General features: G+C 36.4%; 1 protein-coding gene across 4 annotated transcripts in view; it reads right to left on the bottom strand.

The window, feature by feature from the left end:
- The window catches only part of STIM2 (stromal interaction molecule 2), a 73,104-nt gene that overhangs the window by 33,469 nt on the left and 12,996 nt on the right, over positions 1-26,639 (bottom strand). For all 4 annotated transcript variants that reach the window (XM_065836759.2, XM_065836758.2, XM_065836757.2 and 1 more), the window contains exon 2: positions 2,423-2,553. In XM_065836759.2, coding sequence (XP_065692831.1) covers positions 2,423-2,553 — 131 coding nt within the window. The remainder of the gene's footprint in view (positions 1-2,422; positions 2,554-26,639) is intronic.

The raw sequence follows: 26,639 nt of genomic DNA, 5'->3' as shown, positions 1-26,639 counted from the left end.
GTCTGCTATCACTGTTGGCAGTTCTCAATTGCATTAGCAAATTAAAATAATTTAAATTAATAGTTCAACATCTTTAGCTCTTGTTACCTTCCCCTCTCAATATAACTTATTTACACTAACTTCCCTACTTGGTGTAAATATACACTTGTAATTTGTAACACCATTTTAGTGCTGGTAAAACAGGAAGTTATTGTACAGTATCACATTTTTCCTGCAAAATAAAAAGCCAATGAATATCTGATCAACATAGTCAATATACTGTTCTTCCAGGAGTATTGCAAGCAAAAACCATGCAGCATGAAACATGAAATCCATTACCCTGCTGTTAAGTAAAATCCCTACATTTCATGTAAGCTTTTCTTAAAATAGTTGGGGGGGTGGGAGGAGGTGGTTTGTTTATTTTGCTTGCTTGTGTTTGGTTTGGGGTTTTTTGTTTGTTTGTACATTATCAGTCCTGATTCTTAATCAAAACAAGTAGCATTACTCACTGTTACAGGGCGGGGGGAAAAAAGAAATCTGGTTTTGATGTAGTGTGTATTAGGACACAATTAGTATATATTCTGACCTACTGTAATCAAGTAACTACATAACTATGTTGTTAAAATGTCATCTCTTTTAAGATTATAGTAAAGTCCCAGTAGGAGCGCTACAACAAGAACATATAGATTACTACTTGCAATTAAATTGCAGTTCTCATTAATTTCAGGTTTTCTTTTAATTTCTTAGAATAAAGCATTCTATGCAAATACATATTCACCACTGATTTGCATGGAAACTCTACATACAAAAAAAGATCATTTAGGGTTTTTTATTAAATATTTCTTCAATAATTGAAAATGAGCTAGCAGAAAAAAGGCTTACGTTTCAGCCGTCTTATTTTATGCACAGCTATTAACAGTGCCCCTCACAAACTGTTCTAATTACAGTCATTTTAACAGGTTTTAAGAGTAGCTTCTGTTACTTGGATTTATCTCAACATTCCTCTGGATCAGGAAGAAACTTAAGGTCAGATATAAAGATGGTTCACTGGAAACCAGAACAGATCTTCCAAATACTGATAAAAAGTTTCCAATGTATAAATATTTCAGTGTTTTCTTTTTACTTACTTAGCTTTTGTGTATAACAAATGCAGTGTAAGTCAAGAGAACCACACAATGCTGAGAAGCTCCTCAGAAAACTCACACACCAGCACTTATGTTTCAATTTGCAGACTGGATTATGCCTGTCCCAAACACGAGAACAACCAAACATTCTGTGATAACAGAGCAAGACGATTTCCAGTGCCTGGACTGCCTTGCCATGACACCCAGAGTAGATTTTTCCCTCCAAAGTTAAAAAGTACATTATTTTATTCTGGATCGTTCTCTCAATTGTACTGCAAGCCTTCAGAAAACTCGTATCAACCAAGCATCAATCACTGTTGATGCTGTTTGCACATAGTCACACTGAAAATTAAGTAGCATCACCTTAAACTTGATAATGATAATTCACAACTCATTCAGGGAGAACAATCTGTCTGGAGATGTTACAAAAAAGGGAAGAGAAATCAGGGCTAGATTCTTCTCCCACTCACCTCCACCGAGAATGGACCTTAGAGCCACAAGGCAACGCCTTTATTTTTAGGGGACAGAAGCTGAGGGGACATGTCCGCTCCCCTTACTTTCTCAACCCTGCACCTGACAACTGCCAGAAAGCATGAGCAAGAAAACAACAAGGATATTTCCATTCCTATTCAGTAATTTTGAGAATCCTGATGGTCAAGTTGAGCAAGTGCAAGAGCAAGTCCTTTGCCAGGACCACCAGGAACATGCCTAAGAAACTCATTCAAGCACAATCACAAAAAACTTCAGCCAGGTCTCAATAACCTTCCCTAGTCACAGGACTTAACCTACCATTAGCCTACAGCAGAAGGTTCTTGCTACTCACCTGTAAACAAGTAATTAAAAACACATAAGAAAGGTTTCTCAACTGCTGTCTGTACCAGGTATTGTTTTACACCAGGCAGTGCCTGGAACAGATCTAAGGTATTAAAAAAACAGAAAAGCCCAGTGATGCCTTAAGCAAGAAAACCTTAGCACAAAGAAATTAAAATACCAGGTGGCAGATCATGTCAAGTCTGAGTTGCCTCATTGCAAGCTAAACCAACACCATTTACCTACCTCTTACACTAATCACAACAGTAAGAGCATTTCTACATAGTTGTAGAAAACTTCCCTTTAGGCCAGAATAACAGACAATGATACTCCATTTCAGACAGTTCTAGAAATTAGACTTGCCTTCCACATTTGGCTGTGTTAAGGGCTGAATTAAGAAAAACAGCAATGATGTACAGGAACATGAGTAGCTATATCAAACCAAGGGGGAAAAAAAAAAAAAAAAAAGAGACCTCATGTATGCAAAAGTGAAGGCTTTTTACTCCTACCTCATCACTTTCATCTACTTCAATACCACCATCCTTGTCATCATCCATTTGCTTATGGATCATGCGGAGAGCTTCCAGGCTGAATCGGTCCTCCTCAGTAAAGCACGGTGGGCTGAGGGAACTGCAGGGATCTAAAGTGGGGAGAATAAATACCAAGTCAAAACAGAAATATTAGTTACTATCAATCTAGAATATAAAGCTCCCATGCAAGAGAAAGGGCTTACATTTCTGTATGTGTACTTGTACTTCACTGCACACAGACACCAGGTCACAGATGTCAAATTTAGCTATAAAATAGTAACTCTTACAAAAAAAGTGAAGGGTATGGGGCCTTGTGGATGGAAATCAACTCTTTCTTTTAACCCAGAACAAAGCACAAAGAATAGGTTAGAATAGTTTGACTTGAATTTTTTTTCCACCCCGTGACTGCTATTATATCTCCACCTCTTCTTCAATATATCATCCACCTTTAGTAATATACCACTGCAAAAGCGAATAAAGTCACTGTGTTTTCCAACCTCCTTTCTGAAAGCCCAGGCTAAACAGAAAGCAGTAGAGGAAGAGAAAAAGAACTATCATAACCTAGCATCATAGCTTCATAAACAGATAACAAAGGAATGGTGACCACACTACAGATCAAATTCAAAATACACAGTACTACTGAATGCAAAATATTCAAGGACTGCAAGAGAAGAAAGCACACCACAAAGAAAATTCATCTTATAACAACACATGATATCTCAGGTCTATATACTCTGATCAAAAGAAGCAGTCACTGTGGAACAGGATTGCAGGTCAAAAATAGTACATTTTTGTTTGCATTCATTACTAAAGGTTCATGGCTTATGTGCTTCTGATGGCTCTGCTTCCACCATGTCAGACGTTTATCTCTGTTCTTTCTTTTCCACAAGGTGCATACCAAATGCTCCAAAATTCTACAATGCATGATGGTCAACTATCATTAAAGACTGGTCTTCCACGTACCTTGACATCAACTAATAGTTAGCTATTTAATTAATGCTGATGTGCCAAATGCCATCAAATAACAGAAGGTGGAGAAAGACAACTTTTTGAAAGTTCAGCTTGAATAAAATTATTAATTCCCACTGTAATAGCCATTATAAAAACGCACTGACGAGTCCCATGAACTGCAACCAGCAGTTCTGCACAGGCAGAATCTCAGACACATACTAACAGGACAGATCCCTATAGCCAGACATGAGCCACTGCATTCTTACTTTATAATTCAGTTTGATTATACAAAAGTTAAAAGTTACCTGTTATCTGTGACCATGTACCAATTAAACTGAACAGAGATACTGTTCTTAGAACCGTTTCATATAAATCAGAAAGACAAATTACTGAACATTAAACCAGGCCAAACACAGTGTTCACCTTTGGAATGTAACTAATATTTCTTGAAAAATGTGAAACTGAATAATTTTTAATATACACTATATTATTTGTCCACCTTTGTTTAATTAGAAAAGATTTAATTTACACAAGATACAGCCTTTACATTTTTACCTTGCAATGAAAAAATTACTATCATTGGGGAGTTTAAGGACTTATCCTTGTAATACGGATGATTTGGTGTAGAAAGGCTTCCCTTGCAATAGCAATGAATCACCTCAGAGTTCTGTTAATAATTCAATTCCAATAGCCATAAACAAATAATATGGCACTACCTAAATACAATAACATCAGAAGAACCATCTTTGTTCTTCAAGATTAGATCTATACTGTGTTTTAAATTAGAAGAAAGTATAATTGTCAGAACAGATAAACAGATCCCTCAAACACACACAGCTTTTTCAATTTGTAATTAGTTCTATTCCTGCATAGGATAAAGTGTCAGATAAATAGTGTTCACAGTTTGCAAGCAACTACTCAAATGTTTTTCCATTGTTTTCAACTGAAAGCCCAACTTTCCAAATCAAAAAGGTTTTCTCAGAGTAAATATTCTCAACACTGAGGTTCATCAGTTTCTTAATCAGAGTACTTATCTTAAATATGCCTTTTCTGTTTGTTTATAAAGAGCTATGGCTCCTTCTGAGAGAAGTAAACAGGCTGCTGGTGCTTCAACTGTCCCATGCACTGGCTCCAGGAACACTTGATCTCTCAAGAGACAACAGAGTTCCAATTGCTCCTTTTAGGACTAAGAAACGTGGAGTAAAACATCTCAGCTGTAATGAAAATTAACCCACTTTCAAGAGAATCCAGATTTAGCTTCAGGTTTATTTGCATACGGCAAAATTAAACACTCCCAGGTTGACATCACTTGTCATCCCACTCTTCAGAGAACAATCTTGAAACAAAAATTACAAAGCCACAACCTAAAAAATAAGTAAAAAGCATTTCACAAGCATATCTACAGAGCCCTACCAAATAAATAAAAAAAATTTTAAAAAAAGCTGATGGAAATTTAATCATCTGCAGCTCTACAGAAGATTCTAAAATGCAGTATTTTTCCTCACTTGCATGGCAGAAACAATTCAAATTAATACTAGATTAAGTATGGTTGGAAACTTCTCAAACACCCAGTTAATTAAGATAAAAGCCAAGAGGAAAAGTGTCAATATATTGCAAAGCACCATAAATATAGCCCTAATGTCCCGCAACAAATGATAAAACTAGCTGATAATTTTTCAGGTGGAATCCACTCTATTGAAGGTGTGCCGGGATTCCAAACCATTTATTGTACAAACCTAATTTCAAATCTGGAGCAATTTCCCTGTCTTACTCTGCTGTGTTCTCATAAATACACTTATTCCAAAATCATCATCAGAGGAAAGAGTACAGAGATGATACCAAGATGTTTGCTCAGGGAGCAAACCTGAGAGCTTAGAATTTGACCCCTCCTTCAACAAGCAGCACAGAAGAATGAACAAAGTAAACAAAGGAGACACAGTTACATGAAGCGGACAAAAGGCATACAAGCACACCATATGTCACTCTGGGCAGGAGTTATTTTACAGCCCAGTTTCTAATGTTGCTTTTTGCTTTCTGGTGATGATAAGGAGGGAATTTGTTACTGAAAAATTAAATGTCAAATTCATGGCTCAAACTTGGCAGAGGCTTTTGAATCAAACCTTCCTCCTGCCGTGAGTAGTTCAGGAAGTGCCTCCTGGCTCTGTGGTGAGAGGAGAAAGCACCTGCACCGGGCCAGGGAGCTGCACAAAGCCATATGTACAGACAGGAGACAGTTTGATAATGAATAAAGTACACAGTTATCCAATCCGGTATCCAGGAAACTTTGTATAATATTTACAGATAAGGGAAAAGTAATGTTTAGCAATTTTTCTCCCCCTTTTTTTTTTTCTTCCTTTTTTTTTTTTTTTTTTTTTATTAGTGAGGCTAAAATAAGACAAGACTACACAAAAAACTTCAGTTCAAAATTCACTTGAACTTTAAAATCATGGCTTTCTCATCCCCTGTCCTGAAGGTAACTGGAGCTAAACTTGAAGGGGCACCGTCAACACAACCCAGTGAAGAAAACTAATTACACCCATATCTTCAAGCACGCATGCCCTTGAAATCTATTTTAGGAGAAATACACCATTAGAAATGGTTCCAGAGAAAGAGGGTGTGTGCACCTCACAGTCTGTCATCTCTCCTGCATTTACTTTTCCCTAAATTGTCATGAGCATAGCAGACTTCAGAATGAAAGGATGTGACAGGCCAACAAATAGCTAATAATCCTGCAGGTATCCCACATACACACCCTTCTGCATACAGAGACTGGAACATAAAAGCTACGACTGCGCCAAAGCCTGTGACAGAGGGACCCATGCCAGGTGTTTGCAGTTCTGATCTGGCCTCCAAATCACCTGCAGCCTTAAGTCTCTTCAATGCCTCAAAGAGCCTTTTTAAAAATACAGGCACACACAAAACCTTTATGATTTTCAGAGGTACCTGGAACCAGATACACATCTCCAAATTTAAAATGTAAATGCCTTTAATTTTCCCCTTAGTCGGTTCAGAGCAACTTAGCAGCTGGGAGTTATCTGGAGAAATGGGCTACTACACAACATTTTTGTCCTGTGAGGATGTTCAGCATTAACCAAGAAGGAAGGGCACTTTTTTTTTTACACTAATATATGGTAGTCCTGTGGAAGCCCACAGTGTTCCAGTGACTGCCTTTTTCTTATTAATTCAGGACTATACCGTGTTCTGCTAGTTTTATGATTCCTTGTCCCTAAGCCGCCATCTGGGAAAAAGCAAAGCCTCACAGAAAAGGCAAGCACTATACACAAGTGTCAGCTTCCTAAGTACATACTCTCAGCTTAAAAGAACTGTTTCAGCAATCATAATGACAGAAGTAGGATTTCTTTGCATTTTCCAGAGCCAAAGCAGGTGGCTACAATATCCCCAGCCACCCGAACAAATGCATCTTCATCTAACTAGGATTTCTGTTTCTTTACATACTTTAGTTTTACACTGCACTTTAATACATTAGAGTTTCCTCATCAATATGGTTCTTTCCAAGGGAAAAAAAAAAAAAAAAAAAAAGTAAGAAAACAATGCTTTTTAAAGAACCGAGTACAAATCTGAGTGTCAGATACAGTAGGGATTATTGAAATTATTGAAAAGCAAGTGCTTTCAAGAATTTCACCAGATGTTCAAAACAGCTACCCACAGTAAAGCTAATAAACATGCTGCTTTTATCTTAAATCCTTATATAAGGTATCTTAATCTTCAAATGCTTGAAAAGACAGCCTGGTCTCTGACTGTGGTGAGCTTCATTTAATCTTTCAATTAAGAGCTCCCAAAGCAAATCACTCCTACTCTTAATAATTAAATTCCTCCATATGGCAAGTAGGCTGAGCAGGATATGACAGTTAACTTGACAATGTCATTTGTGACATTTATTTAAACTATTAGAGTGAAAAATAAAGTTCACCATTGCAGCACATCTTTCCACTAAAAACATTTTTTAAAACAGACAAAATTTTGACAAAAAGGGCAGAATACACTTATCTTCTAATCACAACATTGATGTTGCTTAAATGAGCTTCCTGAAGAGAACACAATAATACTAATGACAGCAGGGAAAGGGGAAGGGTGCAATGGGAAAGAAGATTCAGGACACTGTTGTTTCAAAAAAATTTTTAAATGTAACATTTCACATTAGGCTTTTCCACTACTCCGTATTAGACATTCAGGTAATTTCTGAAACTGGGTTTATAAACTCATACAATAGCAGCAGATGAGACTCACGGATCAAACTCCCAACTGAAAAGTCTGGTATCTGAAGCACTTGTTTCTGAATACATGTGTAATGCTTAACTCGTGACTGGTAACAATTGAGTTAAAAAAAACGACAAAAAACACCCACACCACCAAAAACCCACCCCCCTATTTGCAGTTTGAAAGCTGCCATAATTCCTTTAAAAAACACTAAACATCCTTCAGGAAAAAAATATGATATTTCATAACAACTTAAAATAAATCTTCGCCATTTCGGTATGTACAGAAGTAATCTTTGCATGAGAGATCCAAATATTATTTTCTCACTATTGAGAAGCAATCATTTATTCTGCTATTTCAGTATCATTTAATACATGCAATTCCGCTATATTTTTCTCCCACACGGAAACTCGAAACTTGATGAGGCAAGTAAGGCTTGGATTTTTCCTTAAATCACCATTAGCTCATCTCTGCTTTCTCCACACCCACAAAAAAGCTGTCTAATTCTGAACTTAAAATTTCAGTTTTTATGCACAGAAAAAAGTGAAATCATAGGTTGTTATTTAAAGCAGAAATTCAGTGAAATAATGCCACTTGCAAAGCAACTGTTAAGACAGGTTTTGATTAAAGCTTTTCTCATCTTTCCTAGATAAAAAGTTTCAAAACAAACTGCAGAACAGCAGACACCATTAACTTTCTGATCAGCTGTTTAGACATCCAAAACATCATACACTATCTTAGGAAACTATTCAAAAACTTTGTATTAATCAAAATGTTTATTCAAAGGAAAAGAAAATTTAATTCTCTAGAGAATTCATTTTGTACGTCAAATCTAATTTTGCTTCAATTTTACTGCATTAAGCCAAATCAGCAATGCTTGTTTAAAAAGGAACTTACAAGGGTTTGAATATGTTAATCATGTCAAGGATTATTCTGACAAGACAAAATATCAGTACAAACACTTCATTTAGACTGTTAGGAAATTAATTATTAAATTACAACACTGCTTGGTCTGACTAAACAAAAATCGAGAACATGGATTCATGGTTTTTCCATCTCCTTCCCACCCCCTCCCTGAGCAATGACACAGTTTGAAGGGAAGAGGAAATTGGACAATTATTGTATACAATGGTCCAAGTGGACTGATTTAGAAGAGGAATGCCTGCCAACGCTAACAAAGCAGGATGAGAGGAAACTGGGAGATGCATCTTACGCAAGCCACCAAAAATTCCTTTTTTTTTCCTTCCAACCTTACATGTACTCACTACACAAACCTACAAACACATAGGAATGTTCAGTTAAAAAAAAAAATAAAATGCCACATGTCCAATACCTACTCTCAGAAAAGTCTGTCTCACTTATATTTATTAGCACAAGGCCAAGAACGGAACTAATGCAGTATAAAATCTATTTTTTCATCTATGTATCTTGACTTGGTAGTGAACACTATTTAACACACTTTTAAAAATGTATGATGTACTCTTTGCATGTTATAGTAATTATTCACATCTAAAATTAGAATAGCTCCAAGAAAAAACTGACTCACATAGGTTCAAAAATGACCTAAATTTGTAATTTCACCTGCAATAAAAACACACACTGAACTCAAACAAAAAAACAACTCCACAACACCAGCATTTTTGCTCTATTTCCCCTACATGCTTAAAAGTTACAGCTATCAAAGAAACAGGACCATGAATCTACTATTTGAATTCACTTGTAAACAGAACATTAGTTAAGCTGATGAAACAAACTACAGATCTGTATTCATACATATTGATTGACAATTAATGCATAACGCAAATCTAAGCAAATATAACAACACACATCCAAGCTTTTTACATCTATCAGGTCTGACCAGTTCTCTCCTGTTGTTCTAACAACTTTCTCCTTTTTCTAATAGCAGGAAGCTGGAGAAGACACAGTATATCCCTCATCATATACTTTAATCTGCCCAAGAATTTGTCAGCTCTTAAGGAAGAACAGTAGCACAGCATTTAAGCCACCTACTTAATTTGGTCAAGAAATCAGAAAAGTGATCTACAGGTGACCTTCAAATGCCCTCAATATGTCCATCTGATTTCTGAAGTAAACTTCCTAGTAACTGTTTCCTAGGTAAAAATCTCATCTTCTTGCTTGGAATTCCATGCTTGTTAACACCTCTACTGTGCACTAATCTGGAAGCTGATCTTCAGCCTCCTGGTGAAAGTACATAGTCAAAATTCAGTGTACCAATTTCTATTCAGATATGGCTGAAGAGTTAAGCAGAGCATGAACCACTAAATTCCTTTCTGGAAGACAGTGACCTGCAGAATGCAATCACCATGATAGCATGGCTGATAATTTAAAAGTTTACAAACTCCACACTGGAAAGGGAGTTCACATTTTCTTAGAATGAAGGATGAACGGGGGGAGGGGGGTGGGTGGCACTTGAAATGTATTTTAGGACCTTACATTATTTTTAGGCAAAAAAAGTTTTACAGATGTGGTCTTAAGATTTAAAAAGCATATTTTAAGACCTAAATCCTTACACTTTCAGACAAATAAACTGAAACATGCTAAAATTATAAGTTAGAGAAGCATAATTAACTCAAATTAATTATTTTCATATAAAATTTTATATATCACACCAGTTTTTCCTCCAATACATTTGTTTTCACGTGTGATTCATAATCAGATCTTATATCCATGAATCAGGCATGTAAGCATGACATTGGTGACATTACTGAATTACTTCAGTCTTCTACATCATCTGATCTAGTACGTATATTATTAACTGTTCTAACCAAGGAATCAAATTTAATCCTCTGTGAGTACCATCTGTAGCATCGTCAGTTCCCTCAAAGTTCCTGTAACAACATGTTGTCAGGATGTATTTATACTTTAAGAGAGCATATCAGAATTATACAACTGAAATCTAAATTTAAAAGATGTAACACTCTACTTATAATAAAAGAAGCTTATCATCAGGGCATTTTTTTTAATACACACTCTGTTAAGATTCTATCATTTGAGTATTAAATTTGCCAGCCTAGGCAATGTTTATACTTCTGAAAATACAAAGGCACTGAGTGCACGGATTAATTTTATTTAATCAATAACACTAAAATGAAGCACTTCTTCTAGCACCATTCAACATATCAGTCATTTTAAGGATATAAAAACATGAGTTTCTTCAGGTACTTCAAATAGGTTATGTGAAGATTGAGTAGTGCAGATCGCTGGGTACTTAAAGGCACTTCCAGCAGCTCACATGACCCCCTCTGCAGTTCGCACTCACATCCAACTCCAGATTGCACAACTGGCAGTTTTGCTCCTACTAATATGCTGCTAAATATTTTTCTCGTGACGAATTTCACCAAGTGATAAACCGACTGACAAATCTAATGATGGTGTCCCAGTTCACCTTGGTTTACTTGATGCCAATAAGATCTAAAGAGCCCTTAAAAAAAAAAAAAGTTGGTTTTGGAATGTAAAAAAAAAAAAAAAAAGGAAAAAAATTATGCTATTGCTCGAACTTAATGTGGATATTGATATTTACAATTATCAGAATGTTAGAATAAATAGTAGTTACACATCTCAGATATATATTGGTTGATACCATTGTGATAAACATATTTTTGTGCCCATAAACATAGTAGCGAATGGTGTACTATCCCACAACTGTTAAACTAGTCATTAAAACAAAAGACAGTTCTTACACAATAAGCATAAAATGAACACTCATCCTCTGCATAAAGTCATGCAGTGGAATCATGTGGGACAGTGAAGGAGGAAATCTGGTTCAGTTAAAAATTTCCAAAACTTAAAACTTAAAACTTAAGTCACATCAATGTTAAAGAGGATTAGCTCAAGCTGATTCTGTTTAAAAAGAAAAAAAAAAATAAAGAAAGAAAGAATCATACTACAAACACATGGCTTTTCCCATCAAAGACTTAGATACAATTTGCATACAAGTTTAAAGTAGTAGTCCCCAATGTCTAGACTAACCTCAAGAAGCTACATGCAAAAGGAAACTGTAGGGTTCCTGAATGTTCGACATTTGCCTGAACAACACACTCTGCCAAATACTACTTGTACAGCTTCAAATCCCATCAGTTGCTCCCCAACAGCATGAGCATATTCAGGATGCAAGAAGTCGAGAGCCAAGGCAATGATTTCACATATGCTCTACAGCAGGATAAGACAAAGACTAATGCTAAAAGGATTCCTAACTGTTCATGCCCCCACCGTTCATTCCTGTCCCTGTACAATCCCCCTCCTTGTGCCAATATAAGCACATTTGTGCAATCACAGTGCAGGAGGGATGAGGAAACTGATTCTGCCTGAATGGGATCTCTCTAGGCCTGCACAAACACTTGCAACAAAGGTGCAGGGGTAGCAGGAGGTAGAAACCCACGCAGAAGCAGGCAGAACAACACTTTACAACCAGTGCTGCTGCTAAACCCTGGTCCTGACCTGCCCTACGATTCCACTGAATGTAGCCAGCAACACAGCAGTTGACCAAGAAACTGAAAAACTGAATTAATGCAGTGGAACAACCACCATGCTACTTCAGCAGAAAACTCAAGCTCCATTTTTTAGATTCTCACTTTCTCTAGTAGGAGACATAGGACAAGGCCATGTCCTAGAACACTTGTTGTAATTAATAACTATCAAGTGGAAAAATTACATACATATTTACCCACAACAAGCTGATGTCATGGCTGGACTTTAAGCATAACATTAAACTCTCTACTTAAAGCAATCTGCTTTTTTCAAGTAGATTTTGTGGCCTATAAAACCTAGACCAGACTTTTGTAACACTGTACCAAGAGTTGGAGTAACAGCAAAAAACAAATAGAACACTCCACAGGATTTGACAAAACAGTTTCTAAAGCCACTGCCAGCAAGCTCAGAACCTGTCCTTTCTCCAAGGCTGTCCCCACAAGCCTAGAGAAGCCACAAGTTCCAGATGTAGCCCACATCATAATCAATCGGTCTTCAGAGACATCTCATGTCTACAAACTTAAACTAGCAAGCTCAAGGCATCCACTAAGTGCATGCCTGTCCCAAATACTGCTATAATTTATGTAGTCCCTTCATTCAATCTCCCTTTTTTGATCAGTTTCCAAAACCTAGGAGCCAGAACACGCATTAAGAATTCAAAACACAGAACTATAAAAATAGCAATATAATAGGGTCTGTCCCAAAGCTGACAACTATGACACTTGACTACATAAAGCCAAGTGAGTCTGGGTTTTTTGTTTTGTTTAGGGGCTTTTTCAAAGTTTTATTATTGGCAGCCCAACAAGACAGTTTTCTGAAGAGAAAAAACAGCCAGGAAGATACTTATGGAAAGCTCAAAGGAAAGAACAAGACAGTATAAAGATCTTTTAAAATGTAATGGTGTAACAACTGAGGTTACAACCAACCGCAAAAGAACATTGGTATATCATTAAAGGTAAACAATTACATGAAGAGATATACAATATACTCTTAAGTCCCAATATATGTTCCTGACATATACTGGGAAAAATCAAGATGAAATGAAATGAAGGTCATTAAGCTTCTCCCAGATAATGACTACTCGTACTTGTGAGAGTCATTACAGGTACTATATGGTATATATACATACAGTTTAAACATAAAAATCTAGTCTATAGAGACTTGCATAAGACTTTAAACACTAATACTGATGTGTCTCCATCGGATTTGAAAAGCTACAGCATAAAAATAACATCCTATATCCTTTTAAACTTTGCTGGACACATACTGTAAATGGAGCTGGGTATCTCAGGCATAGAACTACCCATGTTGCTGTTGCTATTTCCTCCGGGTGACAGAAGAAGGAAAACAGGCACAGTGCCAAATTCCAACAGACTTGTTTCCGCTACATTACCTTTTTTTAATGTATCAAATATCAATATGTACAGGCAGTCCATCATTTCCAGCATCAAAAAGGAAGAACCTCCAGAAGTTTACAAAGCCACCTGCCCATTATTAACCATAAACAAAAGTAAATCAGAACCATGAAAGATTAATTCTACCTCAATATATTCAATTAGATCCCATTTTTTAAAAACTCTGGAAGTTAATTTCAGACAAGAAGAAACAGAAATATGCTACAAATAGAACATATAGAAAAAAAATTTTACTAAATTAGGATTGTTTTCAAGTATGCTAGGGTTTCTGTCTGACCTACTACCTTACTAGCATCACAATTATTAAGTTCTCCATTTTTCCTCCATTTCTTTTATTTAAAGGTCATTTTTGTATCTAAAATCTTAACATTTATTTAAAGGAACAAGTGTCAAGTCATTAAAGAAAAAAAGTCTTCCATTGAGGCACATCGGAAATTAAATTTGAAAACTTTCTTTTAAACAAGACTACAAATTTACTTCTCTGTGAGCTACTAATTCCCTATCCCATGCAAGGTAATACTCTCAAGAAACAGTCTGAAGCTGTTACATGTTGTGAGTGATAAACTCTCCATCTTTTTCTCACTGGAGTAATATGAAATTTTTCCATTTTCTGCTCACATGTCGTCTTAAACTCAATTGAATGAAGGAACCTTTCTACATGCAATTTCACTCCAAAGCCTACTACTTAGACTGAAGAAAAACACTGAATTTCTTCTATGGAGAAACAGATTATAGTTTTGCAAAAAGCCAACTGACAATCTACAAAATCCAAGTAACACTTTTTTTTTTTTTTTAGTAAAATGTTGTCTTGTTTGACCATAGGTATACACATGAGCACAAACATACTTGCAGCATGCAACCTTTTTTTTTGTTTTGGAGGCTCCTTTTGAATGCATTAATAATACATGTTCTTACAACACCTTCCAAACCTTGTGCTCAATGAACTTCTTCAATTCTATTAGCATTAAAAGAAAACAAAGTTTCAATCCTACATAATTTCAAGGAGACCACTGATTTCCAGGAAGCTGGGCTAATGTTCAATCTTACAAAGACAAGGCCAAGGTGATCCAACAGTAGCTTGCAAATAACTACTTGACAACAGACAGCAAACCCTCCTCAGCAGGAGCAGACCATAGAACAGGGGTTAACAGTAAAATTATGCACAGGGATACCCGTAAACCCTTTTTTGCTAAGAGGGCATTGCAGCACTAAGACAGGCTACTAAGAAAATGTGAAATCTTCATCCTTAAGGCTTTCAGGAGCTGGCCAGATGACCTGTTCTTGTGATGGCCACATTCTTGCTCAAAGCAGAACTCTGACATCCAGTGGTCCTTTTCAATCAGTATCTCCATTACCTATTTTGAAAGGCAGATTCTTGAATAACAACTGCCCCCAATACTGAGGGCTCCAACTAATAAATAAAAACAAAAATGTAATACCAGTAGTCATACTTATTTATGAAATGTTAATTGTACCCTCATCATGTGTTCCTAAGATGCTCCTACGAAGCATGCTCTTGTGAAGTTGCTGACCCACCACATTTACATCCGAAATATTAAGAAAATACCTAATGATAACAAACAGAAGAATAAGGGAAGCCAGAAGATACCCTTGTAAAATACTAATCAAATCCCAAATGGGATCTTACAGCACTGACATTTGCACACAGGTTTTACTGCCTTTCAATGTGCATATGTTACTCATGTCAACAGTAAAGAATGTTTGCATTCATGGATACAAACAAACTCCTCCTTAGCAATGCATTTACAAAATCTGTATGTTATTACCATCACATCAGTTTATTATTGTATATAATGAAGAGACATGAGTTTCAGCAGAACTTAAGGCATGCTGAAAGACAATGAAGAGATAAGTGTTCCACGAATTGGTATGCCTGTAGAAGGCCAGAGTTTGAAAACAGGGTGATAACTATTCAGAAGAAAGAATTCATCACAACTAGAATAGGCATGTTTGTTCAAGAGGGCGTTTGTATTTTTTTTAAAGCTACACTACGTTGTATAACATTGCTTTGCATCTTGTAGTTCCATAAGAAATACTTGTTAATACGTTAGGAGAAGTTTTGTATGCACAACCTTATGAATGTAGAAAACTAAAATTCTACTTTATATGGCCATGCCTAGCCCCAATTAAATGACAATCCATACTTTTAAGTGGCATAACCTATTGCTAAAGTCTACACCTTTGTGTCAGGGCTAAAGCAAAGAAACTTTCTGGCAGAGTCTTCTACAGCTTCAATAAGACTCAGTGTTGTTTTGGTAAGGAGCCTCACCTTTCCTTTCAACAATTTAAAAACTGAGACATTTGACGTTCTCTAGGGATGAATACCTGATTTACGTTTAATGGCTCTATTGACATTCACGTAAGTTTAAATCTAAACATTTTGAGAAAGGTTAACAATTTCCATGTAAAGAAGGAGAAGGGAAGAAAAGACAGTTTTGTCAAAATGCTTTCACTGTTTTAACAAGCAGAAAAAGTGATTTATGAAAAAGTGTTACATAAGTTACTGCACTACAACTGAAATCTTGATCAAAAATCAAATTCAAGATGCTGGTAGCTAAGTTGTAGTCAACAGCAGGAGATGGGAAAGAGAAGGGTGTGGTAGAAAAGAAGTTAGTCAACCACCAGTTCTATAGATCTACTTAGAGCAGTATAACAAAAGCACCTTACAAAAACATTCAATATATCCACAAAAAATAATTATTTGTAACCTTAGGCTTTACCCATCTTTTGAATGGAAAGCTGTAGGAATGCTTGCATACATGAAATGCACTAATACAGAGTCGCAACTAAAATCAGCTAAACTGAAGTGAAATTAAAGAGATATGCAGAACTAATGAAACCAACACCCTAAAAAGGTACCTCAACCTACTCCTATAGAGTTCAGTTCTTAAACTGAAAGAAGTTCTGCCTCGACAGGAAAAATACTGAGCTCGGTATAAATCCTGAAACAAAGTCAGGGCTTAAACAGAACACTAACAAGAATTCATTCCAATCTTTTCTGAACAGCATGAGCTGTTCCATGTAACTGCACACTGAACTTCAGCATTATTTATTGAAAGGTGGGCTTTAATGCAATTAACTAAAACCTTCTCTAACACTTGCCAGGAATAGCTTACCTAGTAAGCAGAATAAAGCTATTAACATTTTTAAGTAGCAGTACTTCATCAGTCTCAAGCAGCAAACTGACATGTAAAAAAAAAAAAAAAAAATTGATGTAGCAAAAATTAAGTTTACTAAATTCACTGGTGTAAACAATTGCAAGTTTCATTGAGGTTGTTTTTTGGTTTTGGGTATTTTTTTAATCTACAAATTCAGAGAATATAGAAGTCAGTAAGTAAAGCAAAATACAGGCAGTAAAATTCCATCTCTGCACTGCATAGAAGTTTGTGGGTTATTTGGGGTTGGGGCAGGGGGGACAGTTGGTTTTTTTTTTTTTTTTAAGGGTAATTATTTCAACCCAAGTTTTAATAAACGAACTTAAACACTGGAGTTCTTTAAATTCCCTTGTTTCATGCAAGATCACATGGCTATTGATTTACTGATCCTCTACAAAGGATTATCCGTTGTAGTAAAACCTGATTAATAGAAGAAAATTCTCCTAGCTTAGAAATTAAAATAAGTATCACACCACTATTTTAAAGCCATAGACAAGATTGCAAGACCACTAGACTGAGGCGAAAGCTAAGTATCTAGTATTCCAAGTACAAAATGCCATAAACTTATAGAAACCGGGGAAAAAAACAAAACAAAACAAAAAAAAAAAAAAAAAAAAACAAAACACACTTAGGAAAGTTGAGAGTCAAATACAATCTTTCAAATGATGGCAAAATTCAGAGACAAAAAACCAAAAGTCTACAAATCTACATTACTAAAAATGCAATCCTATGTTGCTACCAAAGCAGTGCCTTGAAGAGAATTATTCCTTTCATCATCATTTAAGCACACCTTTCCATGAGAGGTCAAACAAACAGAAAATATTGTACAAATGCAGGACACTGAGCAGACAAATGAAATGTCCAGCTCCACAACATGTATTTTCTGATAGTTTTCCTCTAAAAGCAAGTATTCCATTTATTTTAAAAGCAATTAACTAGTAACTCCTGCCCAGATAATATAATACGTAACAGCATATACACACTTCTTTTAAACTCCTTAAATCAACACACACAGAATGCTTTTTTAATCTGAAAGCGTTTTCTACCTGCAGGCCAATTTGAAATGACTGCAAAAAAGAGATGGCAAGAGGTGAGGGCTGTCATAAAAGGAGATACTCTTTTACATGCTTAAACACCCACTTGCACTTTTCAAATTAGATAGCATTTGTCAGAATTGTACACTTCTATGTATGTACAAAAGCCAGTACATTCATAAGGGCAAATAAGTGTGTATATAATTACTATATAAAAGATATCCAAAGTAACAAAAAGCAAGCAACTAGATAAAATGAAGACAAGTGGGATTTTAGCTACAATTTTTTTACAGGGACAACTTGATAGAAATGGTCTCTGAAGACTTTTCTTTTCTCATAATACTTTTATTTTTAATCCCATAGGTATTGCTACATAATAAACTATATTAACATGTGCCAAGTTCATATACTAATAACTGAGCACAGGCTCAGTGACCTACTTCCGAAAAACGCCTGCAGTAGCTGAGTTAAACCCTCAAGGGAAGAAAAATTTGAAAATGGTTTTCAACCTTGTCCAAATTAAGCCAAATGGCAATTTAAAACCAACAAATCAGGCAACAGTTTCATTTTCCTTCAAAAATATGCCAGAGTCCCAAATCTGTTCGGTCACCCCTAGCATCTTGATCCAAACCTTATGGTGCCACCCCAGTTTTGCCCGCACACCAGTTTATCAGTTTCTAGAGAATTAACCACCCACATGAAGATGTGGCTGATAGAAGCCACACCCCAGAGAGGTTTCAAACAGAAACAAGGAAATCAGGGCAATCATTCAGCCATGGCTGTTGCATAGTGTCTTCCTGTCACCTCTGAGACTGCAAACCAACTCTAAACCAGATCTCATTAGCATCTTCCCTTCTCTGCGCAAAGCTGCACTGCCCAGCCAGCCCACGGTCCCTTGCATGAGCATGAGAGAGAGGAACCAACTGCAGCACAAGCCCAGCTGAAGCTGCAGCCTCTGTGGTGCGTCATTAACTCATCAGGAAGACAATAGAAAGCCGATTTCGTAAGTCACTCTTGAGACTTTCTGTATGGGTCTAAATATTTAACTCAGCTTGCACACGCCTCAGGCAGGACTCACAAAGCAAACATAATCACTTTTTGCACATCACTGCACAGGCGATGGCTGGAACCACCAGCCTGTGCTGTTGCATGCTCAATTCACAGCCAGGAAAACAGCGTGATTCAAACAAGCTACAGAAATTCTTAGCACTCCAAACACTCAACTTGTTATCTAGCAGGAAAAAAAAGAGTTTACAAGATGCAACATATACTGCCAGATAGGTATGCCTACCAATACATAATATAAATCAAGGTGACGAGAGAAGCACAAAATACTTATTCCTACTCTACACAAGTTTAATATTTAGACATCAGAAGAAAACTGACCATAACTTACTACTTTCTCCTTTCAGTGCTGTCAGGTCCTACAATAAATTAGTTTGCTGCTTTTCCCATTTCTGTCAATCCTCCTTCCACCTCATCACACACACAAACCTATTCTCTAATGTGCTTGTATTGTTCTTCCCTTTCCAGGTCATCCCTCAGTGTCCTCCATATTTCATTTCAAGTCACAAGGTTTGCATTGCAGTTTCTCAGCAATCTCCTCATCTATGAAAGGGGTGTTATCAAACTATTGGCAGATAGTTTTGATGTTCTGATACAAAATCCATGTTCTTACTGCTTCTTCCTAGTATTTAAACCATAAATGTCACATCATATTGTGACCTATCAGTTCTCTTACTTGTTTACATACACCTGCTAATTCCCCCTTCCTTCACTTCTTCACTTTTCTAACTTGCTGTTTTTCTTTTAAAGCAACAGTGGCAACCATGTATTCCTCTTTATCCTTCCCACTCCCAGTAATACTGGGTATGCTATAGTGGTTTGATTCTGGTTACGTTCTCATTTTATCAGCAATAAAATGTCAGATATGCATAACTACACATTGCTGATCAGATTTTTTTTTGTTCTTTTGTTTGGTTTTTGGGGTTTTTGTTTCTTTTGTGTTTAGTTGTTTCTTTTCCCCCCCCACTGAACCAGTGAAAGTTATTTTTGCATGCACACACACTCCTGCAAACAATGTTAAGAACCAGGTATTTTGGTGATGTGTGTTTGTTTTTTTCCTGAAAAATATCTGTTTCAATTTGACAGTGCAAAGAAGAGAATTAAGAAAATAGTATTACAAGGACAAAGGTAATTTGATCCTAATAATCAAACCCTGCTTCTGTACAGGGAAGGGAGTAACTCCAGATTAACACCACTGCCTGAAAACAGTGTGAGGCCTATCCAGAATTTCATTCATGGCTACCCTTGCACAAAGCACACACCAGTCTTAAAAAAAAAAAAAAAAGCATCAAATAGCAATCAAATTTTGCATGCAAGGAAAAAAGTTTTTTTTCAAAAACTGCCAAAGGCAAATACAGACTTTAAGGATGCAAACTTCTACATTACATGTTTCCATTAGCAACACAAATACCTTCCCTTATTTTTAGCCTCCTCAGTGTTTGTCCATCTCAGGATTTAGCCTAATTAACCTGCAGGAGAACAAAGATGGCCACAGAACAATTATGAGACCTCTTCATAACAGGCACTTTCATACACTTTTAGTTTAATGCAACCTGCTGAATTTCATCATTTAGAGCTACCAAGCTGTCCTCTCTAAGCAACAGTTTATGTCAAAGTTCTCTTCTCCCCTGCCACTTCAGAATTTAAACTTTCAGAAACTTTTCCCTGTAATTTCCAGAGGCAGACTAATATCTAGATGCAGAAAGAAGATTGCCACTCACTGTAAAGGAAGATCATTGTAAATCAGCATAAGCATGCTAAAATTGTTGATACAGGAACACCCTTATCCCATCAGAGACACTGATTAACACTAGGGCAGAAAGGCCTGAGTGACACTTTAAGCTGTCTTGCTGTGGTAGTTCATCTGTTTCAGTGTTGTACGTGAATGAAAAAGCCCTGAATTTCAAGCTCTTCCAAGTGAGTTCAGTCAGGACTGCCTGATGCTGTGCAGATTCCCAGATGAAGTACACACTTAGCTCAGAGAACTCAAAGTGCTCCCTCAAACCATAAAACTTGGTCCATCATGAACTGAATTCTTCCCCAGAAACAGTGGCTGTGTTTTTTCATTCCACATTAATATTTCCAGTGAAATATGCTAGGCACTTGTTAAAATAACCAGTACATCACAAAATCTCACCACTTGTTTATCCCACCTAGAACTTGCCTCCATTAAACCAGGTCCCAGTAAAACAAAAAATCCGTAAGCATTTCAATTTTCCTATTTCTTCTTGTTTTCCCAAACACCAACAACAGAATTTCATTTTTGCATGATGTAAACATGTGTTTACATGCCTTTTTTTCAAGAGAGACTTTCCCTTCTCTTTGAAAGGGAGAGAAATGTGATGAAACTAAACAATATTATTGTAGCTGAATACTGAATCGGAGATACTGTAACTCACTGGAATCTAAGCAAGATTATCAAAGAAAACTTGTCCATAAATATGCATAATAAATTTACACAACATGTAAATGAAATGTTGCTTCTTTATAGGAGTTACTCTGAAAAGATGATCTCATTCATCATTTCATAGGTAAACACATTTTAATAGAAGAAATGAAGGAAGTTTTGCTTGTTCATTTCAGTTTGAATCCACAGGAATTCTTGGTCACACAGAGCCAACAGTTTCCTGATAGAACATCCTCTGTTTGCTGTTTAATATAAAATGTTTACCAAACAAGGAAAATGACACTTGCCCTTATGCAGCTACCAGAGTGCCCCGAGTTTTCTCTGTCCCTTGCCAACACACCAAATACTGCATAAATACGTTCTAGGAGAAAAACAGCCACATTCAGTTCTTTCTGGAAAATTTTGACTTTGTTTCTTGAAGATAATCTAGTATTTTACCCAAAGCCAAACTCAACAGCAACCAAATCATACAAAATCTTTTTCATAAGCTGTTGTACTCAATAGAAGAGACAGTACAACATGTAAAGCCAAACAAAACACAATTTTTCAGAGACAGGATACAAATACAGCAGCGAAATATTGAACACAATGTATGGAGTAAATCTTTTACACTCAGAGGACTTCTCAGTTTATAGTCAAAACAAGAATTAAGGTTCCCTCCCCGTTTTGCCCTATCAATGCTGAAGAGCTACAAGTTCAATTGCAGAAGTGATACCAAGCATAACAATCTTCTTCCTTCCTAATGAATTTTGCTGTTGACCAAGTAAAGTGTGTCAACAGCAAATGTCATCTATGACAATTTGAAGAGAAATCCAAGCCCAAGCTGTGGAGCAGGAGATGTGGAGGTGAAGTCACAGAAAAACTGACCATTGTTGATCTGTGCAGTAAGTCACCTGAGGTAATTATACACAGTGGAATTTGTTTTAGCAGAGAATTTCTTACCAGCAAGATTGCTAATTGGTGTTAACCCCATTGAGTTATTTGCTTAATAAGCAGCTATTAAAAGTTACTAAACAGAGAAATGCAGAAGTAATTACACCTCCGTTGCTTGAGTACTGTGTTCTGTTCTGCCCATCTCCAAACACAGTGAGCATAATTCCAAAGAAAGAAATGGGGAAGCCACATGAAAAAGGCAGAGAGGCAGAGTGATAGAAAACCACTCTCCGGTTCATTTTTCTCTGATTATTGTTTTTGTGGTTTTTTTTTTTTTTATATATATATAGTATTTTGAAAAGCTATTAGCTATAAAAAAAAAAAAAACCACCAAACACAAACCCACACAACACCAAACAAACAAACCCAATCAAAACAAAATACACAACACACACACACACAGGTATGACAATGAGTTCTACTGATAATCATGTCCAAGACACCAAACATTTTTCAAAGCAAGATCTAAGTGTGGAGCATAAAGCCATGTTTATTTTATGTAAGATAAAAATCAGGCACTCTGGAATAAGTCTTCACACTTCAAGACATAAGGCAACTAGTAAATGTTTTTTTGTAAGGAAGAGTGACACTGAATCACTGTGCTGCGACTATGTGTTTGCAAGAGCCTTTTCTCAAGCCCCAGGCAGATTGATATTCTAAGCTAATAGATACGCTACTTCACCAGTTTTGGAAGGTAATGATTATGTTCTTAAACAAGGTTTTAACCAGTCACTTTTGGACCAATGAGGAGGGACAAGCACACAACAATATACCTAAAATTGTATTTGTGAATAACAGCATCAATTGTCTGAAAGGACCATCTCTGGAAAAAGCTATTATTCCAATACTCCTAAATAGCCTCCATGGATTTCCACAATACAACAGCATAAATAATATGCATGGCTTTTCTCTTGAAGAAGCAGACACCAGTGTTTGAGTTAAAGTTGATGCCACAGGAATTGAATCCTCTCCCATAACAGGAAGTGAAACTTGAGCAAAATGGTTTTGAATAAGAGATGGCAGCGATATATGCTCTGCAGAAATTCAACTAAGTTTTCCCTTTTATAAAAGCAATAAAAATATTGCCCAAGATCACTTTGTCCCAAATACAATATTTCAGTGATCCATAAAAATCTATGGTCAGATACAAAATTTGATTCCATTAATTCTTCTAAAAAATTAGGTGACATAAGAATTTGATACAACCATACAACAGTCTTTGTCTGTTATCCAGGTCTTTGGCAGTAACAAAGTACTCATCAGTATGGCTATATCACTTACAGAAAAGTGAAAACAACCTTCAGGGTTTCTTGTGGCATAATTTCAGTAGTACTATTTTTTGGGCAATCAGTTCTCGTGCATACACTGACACAAACTCTACCAAACCATTTTTTTTTCCCAAGTAAACCAATTACTAAACCCTACCCTAAAAACAAAGGGTGCTTTATCAGTGAATTCACTAATAACTTCCAGTCACAACGAAAGTATGCAAGAGGGTATGCCATAAGTGGAATAAAGAATACACACTGTAACCTGCCAGGCACCCTCAGAGTGGAAAATTTCAGAATTACCACATTTCTCATGTAAAAAATAAACCACATAATGAAAGATGTTTCTTAATTTCACATTTCTGTTTTCCTTTATGCTTGTTTCTTAAACAGTTAGGACAAAATAATGTTTACTTATGTGAACAAACACACCAAAAGAATGAGAAACAAGGAATAATCCAAAGCAACATTTCCCAACTTGCTTATGGCTAGGAGTTGCATATGCACCCCTTAGAACTCTATACAAAACAAGTCTGTCACTGCTGCTACCTTAGTGACTTGTATATCTAAATGTCATTAATGCCAAGGTGTTTTCTTCTAAACAGATGCAGTATTTTCACAATGCACTGTGCAGCATGCACAGTGTTTGCCATCCTTCCTTGACCAGAGCTTTCCCCTGGCCCAACCCTCATTTCACTGGCAACTCTTATTTTGTTTCCTTACCCGTGTGTTCAGGCAGCACCCATCCTCTGTTGAACTTTCATAAGAACATACTGGCAACCTCTCACTAGTTGCTCTAATTTGCCTCTGATTTTCTTATTTCTTCTGTTCTTTCTACAATCTGGTTGGGCAACAGTGACAGCTTGTTGGCACATTAAATGCTACACCAAGCAGGTGCACGCATAGAATGGATGAATTAATTTTGATACACCTCTTGCTGAAAGCTATCTATGCTACTTTTATTATGGATTTTTTCATATTCATGGAATATTCAGTCATTTACTAGTGTCACTATACACAAGTAAGGTCTCAGTTCAGGGGGTTATTATTATCACTACAATACCAAACGTAAAGTCCTTTTACAAATATTAGGTGTGTTAGACTGAACACAAAAATCATTCCCACCATTAAGTGTTGGCTCAACCATAAACTCTGATTGCAATGATACAGGCACTACTGGGGCAGAAAACACAAAAAGTAATAAGGCTTTAACTAAATGGCTTTGCATCATATTTGTTAATTAAGAACAAACTCCACATTTCTCAAGTACTCACCCTCATATCATGCACTCCCTACCTGTACTGAACCACCTTGTAAACAACATAAAAGCAAAAGCTGCACAAAGATTTATTTCTGGATTATTATTTCTTTTGAACGCATTGCTTAGCAAGTTCCATTTGACATTCATCTAAGGAGGTAAATAACAGGTGTGATCAAAAGTTGGACAGGCAACCAAAGCCAGAGTATTGCCCAAGGAAAAAAAAAAAATATGTATATATTAAGTGGGAAAATTACTTGACAGAATAAGTCATTCTATACTGGACAAATCACTACTTCTAAATATATTATTTGGATATTAAAAGATTTGCATATAAAGAGTTACCCTGCAGATTTCTAGAAGCCTTAATTATATGGAACACATTCAGCTGTGATTAGAAGTACAGGACAGAATTTAATTTGATTTATTGCAAATTGCATTAGTCAGATATAACAGCTAAGAGTTCTCTGCAGATTCCAGCATTAGCCCAAGATCCTCAAACACAGGAAAACTGTAGCCTCCTAACAAGCTGCAGATTATGTCACCAAACATTCATGAAGATTTGGGGTTTTCTCTTTCTCTCTGATATTTTTCAGAGATAAGCCTATGCCACCAGGGGAAAGAAAAAAAAAAAAGACACTGCCACAACTCTCATCCTCCCTTCTGCAAAACACATATGAATAGTAATGAACCACAAAGAGCAACTCCAGTGCTATGGTAGCTTGCAAAGACAGAGTAGGCAGACCAATATTCTGCTTGTGACTAAACCAATCACAGTTGCATGATACTGAACAATTGTGGGCGAGGATATCACAATTTCTAATTTAGCACAACATTCTGCTATGAAGTACAAAGTGTTACTTGAAGTTCCCAGATGAAATTAATGCAGAGGTGGAATTGTTCTTTCCTTTTTCCATAGCTATGCTTCAGTCTTATCTACAGATCTAAAATATTTCTGTTAAGAGATTCAGAACCACATTAACTGATGGCTGTGTACTCTTTACTTCTGGTACTTCTCATGAACACAGGTTGATACGTCTAAAACCAGCTGAGCATGTTACATTCACACACAAAAATCTAGCAAAGCATAGAAATTCCTTCTGGGACCTACACAGCATTTTCAGTTATGTGTTGTTGTACCCAGCATTTTACAACACCCGCACAATTCCTGCATCAGAAGTTTAGCAATAGAGAATGGCTGTGTTTAGTTTTTCACTATTCTTTTCCCTCTCAAACTGGAGCAAAATATGTGTGGAGGATCAAATAAGGTATGAAGGCCTGTTAAGGAGGCTGGGGTACACAATCAGAAAACATGCACAAGATTTGCTGGGGAGGAAGAGGCAAGACAAATGCAACAGCATGACTCAACAGATAAGACATTTAAAAGAATCTTACAAAACAGATTATGAAACATTACATCCTAAAAAAAATTGATTTCCTTACACTGCAACCCAACCATTCAATTGAAGTTTGTAAAACTGTTCGAAAGCTGTAGTGAATTCAAGCATAGGTCATCTTCTCCAGTAAATAAGTCATCTACTAACTCTCAAAACTTCTGAAAGTAATAAATTATAGCTAACAAGGCTACCAAAGACAAGGAGTTAACATCACCTCCACTCCACTAAGTAACATTAATTACAGCTTGCTGGGTAACATTACTGATAGGCCGAAACCTAATCCTGCAACATTTTAAAGCTAAATTACATAGAAAACTAAACTTAAGCAGCACTGTAAAAATAAATACTAAATTAATATCCAGCCTGAGCAGTAATTATTCATTCAGTAGCATCCAAAAAATTTAAACATGTTAAACAAACACGGCAGAAACACCTGACTCAGAAAGTATTTATATCTGAAGTCAAACAGGTTAAAGGCTCCTAGAACAGTACTCACTAGAAGTGAGGAGAAAAACATTTTTCCCCTACATCTGAAGTAAGTGTCCTCTTCACACTCAACACGAATCTAACTGACACAGCAAGCAGA

The sequence above is a fragment of the Patagioenas fasciata genome, chromosome 4 (assembly GCF_037038585.1).
Source record: "Patagioenas fasciata isolate bPatFas1 chromosome 4, bPatFas1.hap1, whole genome shotgun sequence".
NCBI lineage: Eukaryota > Metazoa > Chordata > Aves > Columbiformes > Columbidae > Patagioenas > Patagioenas fasciata.
The sequence above is the reverse complement of the archived record's forward strand: the minus strand, read 5'-3'. Positions and strand labels throughout refer to the sequence as shown.